Below are 4,308 nucleotides of genomic sequence, written 5' to 3'. Positions count from 1 at the left end.
GTCACGGGCATGTTTAATGTAGAGTTGTGTTACACTAGACTTTCATTAAATTAAACTTGCATTAGGATTACAAAATGAATGGGGTAAAGCTTAACAGATTGATTATATGAACACAGATTGATAAAATGTGTCTCACAAAATTTTCACTGTAATATTCTCATGTAAATTGAGTTGTTCAGTGTGTCAAGCATATCAGGTATGAGCTCGATACAATCAATTGCCAATGGCTAATTTTATTCTCTTACAGAAGATTTGTTCGATTTACGTACAAAACAATAAGAGGTTCCTACATTGCGTACAACATACAAAAAGGCTATACTTTTGGTGTTGCAGCAGATAATAAGACCCTGTATAAACAATCACAAGCATTCACTTGTTCTCTCCCAAAGAAATTCCGTTTCATGCGCAGAAACTGTCTCCTAGAGATGGCTAAAGTATCCAACTGCCAGGCTGATGAGGGCCACCATACATACATAGAGGAAGGGAAAACCCACCTGAATTGTTTTGACATCAGACTTCCTCTTCAACACCTCCTACAAACAGGAAATGCAAATATTGTAAAGTTGAATAGAGTTGATTAAAAAAAAAAAAGTAATTTGCGAACTAAGTGACTAACTGCCGATTGCAGTAGCTCCTGTTGTAGCTATTAACTGAAAAACGAACCAACCCTTGATCTAACATAAGTGTCAAACTAATAATGTTTCCCACAATTTTGATTCAATGACTATTTATTCTGGTTAATTGGATAGTTTTATATCTTAACAAGTTTCTGATCTTTCGCTGTGTTAATTTTAGAAAGCTAGTGAGAGTACAGAGCATTTCTTTTAAAGTTTAATGTTATAAAATAATATAAACAATAAAGATAAATGTAGTTCAAAAGGCAATGAAAATGTCACTCACTAATTCACTCTTAAGCTTCTCCTTCTCTTGAGCAGCCATGCTCCTCTCTTCTGTCAGCTTCATGATACTAAGTTCAGCCTGATGATATATTGCATGTAAAGGTAAGGAACTCAGTATAAAAATCACACTAAAAATTAGGTTGTCATTTTTCTACTAAGAAATAAGAGCACGTTCAAACATAATAGCCTCACTAAACTTAAATCTAAGAAGAAAAAGGAACAAAATTTACTAACCTCTTTAAGTTTTGAATTCATAAAACTTATCTTTGACTTTAACTCCTCAAAATCGTCACCCGACTTTAATTCCTCCATACTTTTTGCAGGTTTCAGTTCCTGCACATCCTTGGCAGGACTTGATTGCACTCCGTCAGCTGCTCTTAGCTCTTCTGTGTCCTCCTTGGAAGTTTCAAATTGCCGAACATCCTTACTTGTTCTTAACTCGACAGCATCCTTAGCAGTCTCAAACCCCAGCAGATCCTCCGCTACCTAGCACAAGACAAAATAATTATTACACTAGGTCCTTATCACAACTTGTATGCCTAGCTAGAAGGAAATTTCCTTTTTTTTTTTTTCTTCTTTCAAAACCAAATATAAAAAGCAAACTATGGTAGCCAATTCTAAGATAGAGACAGCTATAACATGACAAAATGCACTTACCCTCTGAGGTGGAGGTATGTTTTCAACTCCAGTCCATGCTCTATCCCTCGGAGATGAAGTTTCATGACCTGAATCTTGTTTCAACTTTCCATTAATTGCAGCCAAAACAGGTGAATGTGGTGGGCTAGTAAGGAATACTTTTAGCTTCTTCTCCTCAATGTGTTTGCCACTTTCCTTCGAAAACTGCAAATAGAAAACAATAAGAAATCACAAGAACAAAAGGAACAATCATTGCATTGGCAAATTCATACCATGTTGGATGTAATGTCTTCCTCGGATGTCCCGGAAGGAACTACTGCACTTTGAATCAAGAACTTGTCTTTGCACATCAAGTCTGGCGGAGCAACACGCTGAGCTTGCATGGTAACTTCACCAACCAAGAAACATCATAGTCATTGCATCTGATATAGGCTTATAGTTGTAAGCAGATAACCAATCAGCTAGACAACAATAACTGCCATTATTTTGGCTTGGCATCCTATGTTAGTTGAGAGCAGAGCACATATGGAAATAACCCATTTACATACGTTCCATAAACAATCCATAAATTCCACAAACCAACTTAATTTCAAAAACATGTTAGGCAATACTTCAGTAGAAAGACATGTCAACTAACCTTTTAATTTCAAACTAATTTTGTCTCAAAAAGAGCCACTCAATCTAAAACCACAAGCAACCAACCAACCAAAACCCATCAATGACTGACAAACAAGGTTTTAAAATTGGCTAGAATTAAATCTTAACAAAATAAATGTACCAGAATCTAAAAATCAAATAGCTGAGTCAAGAAAGGTCTGATTCCATATTAACAATCAACAGAGTAAAAAACTTTATAATCAATGAACCTGTAAAATCAGATGCTGACTTGGGCTTAACAATGCCAGTGTTGGGCCTGACACAGTATTTCTTAGGAGAAGTGGTCTTCACCTGAAAATCATTGTAGTTGAATCCAAGTCTTAGAATTCAATTCAAAGCAGGTCAGAAAATGGAAAAATAAAAAAGACCCAGAAATTAAAATTGGATTTTTTTTTGAAGTAAGGATAGCTAGTACCTACCTTAAAGGCTACATATTGGTCAGTTTTGTTGGTTAATTGGATTAAGCATGAACTCGGCTTCTTCAACTCAACTTCAGTAAGAGACAAACCAAAGAATGAATCAAATATGATATCCCATGTAAAGAAAACTTAAATTAACCTTGTTTGGAAGTAAATTTAGAACAGAAAAGAAAGGAACTTTACAAGTAAATCTAAGTTCTTGAGGGTGAATTTCCAAGAGCTCTGAAGTCATGGCTCTGCAAAGATGACAAGAAAAAAAAGAGCCAAAAAAAATGTTAAAAGCTTTGGTCTTTCTAAAGCAAAGTGAACAAAAGCAAAAAAAAAAAAAAAAAAAAAAGCTTGAAATTACATTATAATTATGGAGATGAGAACGCAGAAGCAAAGAGGAAGATTGGAGTTGATCTATAAAAGTTTGATTGAAGCACAGCTCTGCAGTAAAAGCAAAGAAAGGTTACGTCTTTGTTTTGTTTTTGCATTGGAGAATGTGGCGTTGGTTACGTGGGTTGGGTGGGTCTATCTTTCTCTCTTACACTTTGCTGCTGCTCTTCCTCTTAGCGGTTGTACCCGCTCTCCTTTCCTTTCTTTTCGCTTCACTTGCTTGCTTTTTCAACTAACAGCTACAGCTCCAGCTTTACCCTTTAGCCGGCTGGGCTCTTTTTTTTTTGCTAAAGCTTTTCCTTTCAATTTTTTATATGAAAAAAGTTAATACATGACCGTAAGCAAAGGCGGTGCGTTTTGAATTGAATCATTTCAAATTCATATTAATTATGATGTAAATTATTTTAAATTAAATTTTTTTGAATTTTGATTCATTTAGAAGAGTCAAATTCAGATTAATTATTTTTTTAATTTTATAAAATATGTACCCACTTTAACATATTTTTTAATTCAAGTTAAATCTAAATATAAATATTTAAAATTTAAATTATTTCATGTTCATATTTGAATAAATTTGAATTTGATATATTTTTGTTCATGTCTTTTTATTTTTGTCAAATTGAGTTTTGGATCCATTTTTGAATTCGAGTTTATTTGATCAAACCTACTTATAAGTATAATTAAATTTTTAGATATTCATTATGTGAATAAAAAATAAAAATAATGTTTTAAAAAATAAAAAATATATTAATGTTTGGAAAGTTTATCATTTTTAAATGCATGTCAAAAAGGAGTTTGTTTCATTTAGAAAATAGAAAAACATAAAAAATAAAATTAAAGGTATTTTTTTATTTTTCTTTTTTGAAGTTTAACTTTAAAAATAAACTTCAAAAAAGAAAAACAAAAAAATACCCTTAATTTTATTTTTATTGTAATTTAAAGTGATTTTTAAATAATATTTTTAATCTAATTTGACGTTTTCATTATGTGAATAAAATAATTTTTTTATAATAAAATATTCTTTATAGTATTTTGTATTTTTTTTATTTTTATTATGTCCAATATAGTTATAAAATGTGAAAATGAGTATTATAACTTTGGTGTTTTCGGCCAATTATATATTATAAATATGGTTTGATTTAGTTAAAAAAAGAAATATATTTGTGTGTGAATTTGTAATTTGCTCTTACGCCCATTTTGATCTTAATCTTGGGCCTTAAGGCATAGCCGTGACGCAAGCCATTTCGACAAGCTGATTAATCAAGCCAGCTATGGGTCATCACGTAAATTGGAATTTTGAACTTTTTTATTTTGCCCAC

General features: G+C 32.0%; 1 protein-coding gene across 1 annotated transcript; it reads right to left on the bottom strand.

The window, feature by feature from the left end:
* Window positions 1-210: 210 nt before the first annotated feature.
* LOC111307452 (vesicle-associated protein 1-3-like) lies at window positions 211-3,097 on the bottom strand. The gene is made up of 9 exons (XM_022905472.2): window positions 2,961-3,097; window positions 2,795-2,847; window positions 2,612-2,682; window positions 2,402-2,483; window positions 1,808-1,923; window positions 1,557-1,739; window positions 1,134-1,385; window positions 901-978; window positions 211-533 (listed from the first exon to the last, which is right to left on the bottom strand). The coding sequence occupies exons 2-9, from the start codon at window positions 2,841-2,843 to the stop codon at window positions 420-422; spliced, it is 945 nt and encodes a 314-aa protein (XP_022761207.1). The 5' UTR covers window positions 2,844-2,847; window positions 2,961-3,097; the 3' UTR covers window positions 211-419.
* Between the last annotated feature and the right edge of the window lie 1,211 nt (window positions 3,098-4,308).

The sequence above is a fragment of the Durio zibethinus genome, chromosome 22 (assembly GCF_047325235.1).
Source record: "Durio zibethinus cultivar Kanyao isolate XHJ-2024 chromosome 22, ASM4732523v1, whole genome shotgun sequence".
Taxonomy (NCBI): domain Eukaryota; kingdom Viridiplantae; phylum Streptophyta; class Magnoliopsida; order Malvales; family Malvaceae; genus Durio; species Durio zibethinus.
The sequence above is the reverse complement of the archived record's forward strand: the minus strand, read 5'-3'. Positions and strand labels throughout refer to the sequence as shown.

Coding starts and splice junctions, on each gene's coding strand:
- LOC111307452 (XM_022905472.2), bottom strand. CDS start 2,843: ATGACTTCAGAGCTCTTGGAAATTCACCCTCAAGAACTTAGATTTACT. Junction 2,484..2,611: donor ACCAATATGTAGCCTTTAAG/GTAGGTACTAGC, acceptor AATGATTTTCAG/GTGAAGACCACTTCTCCTAA. Junction 1,386..1,556: donor ACATACCTCCACCTCAGAGG/GTAAGTGCATTT, acceptor GTCTTGTGCTAG/GTAGCGGAGGATCTGCTGGG.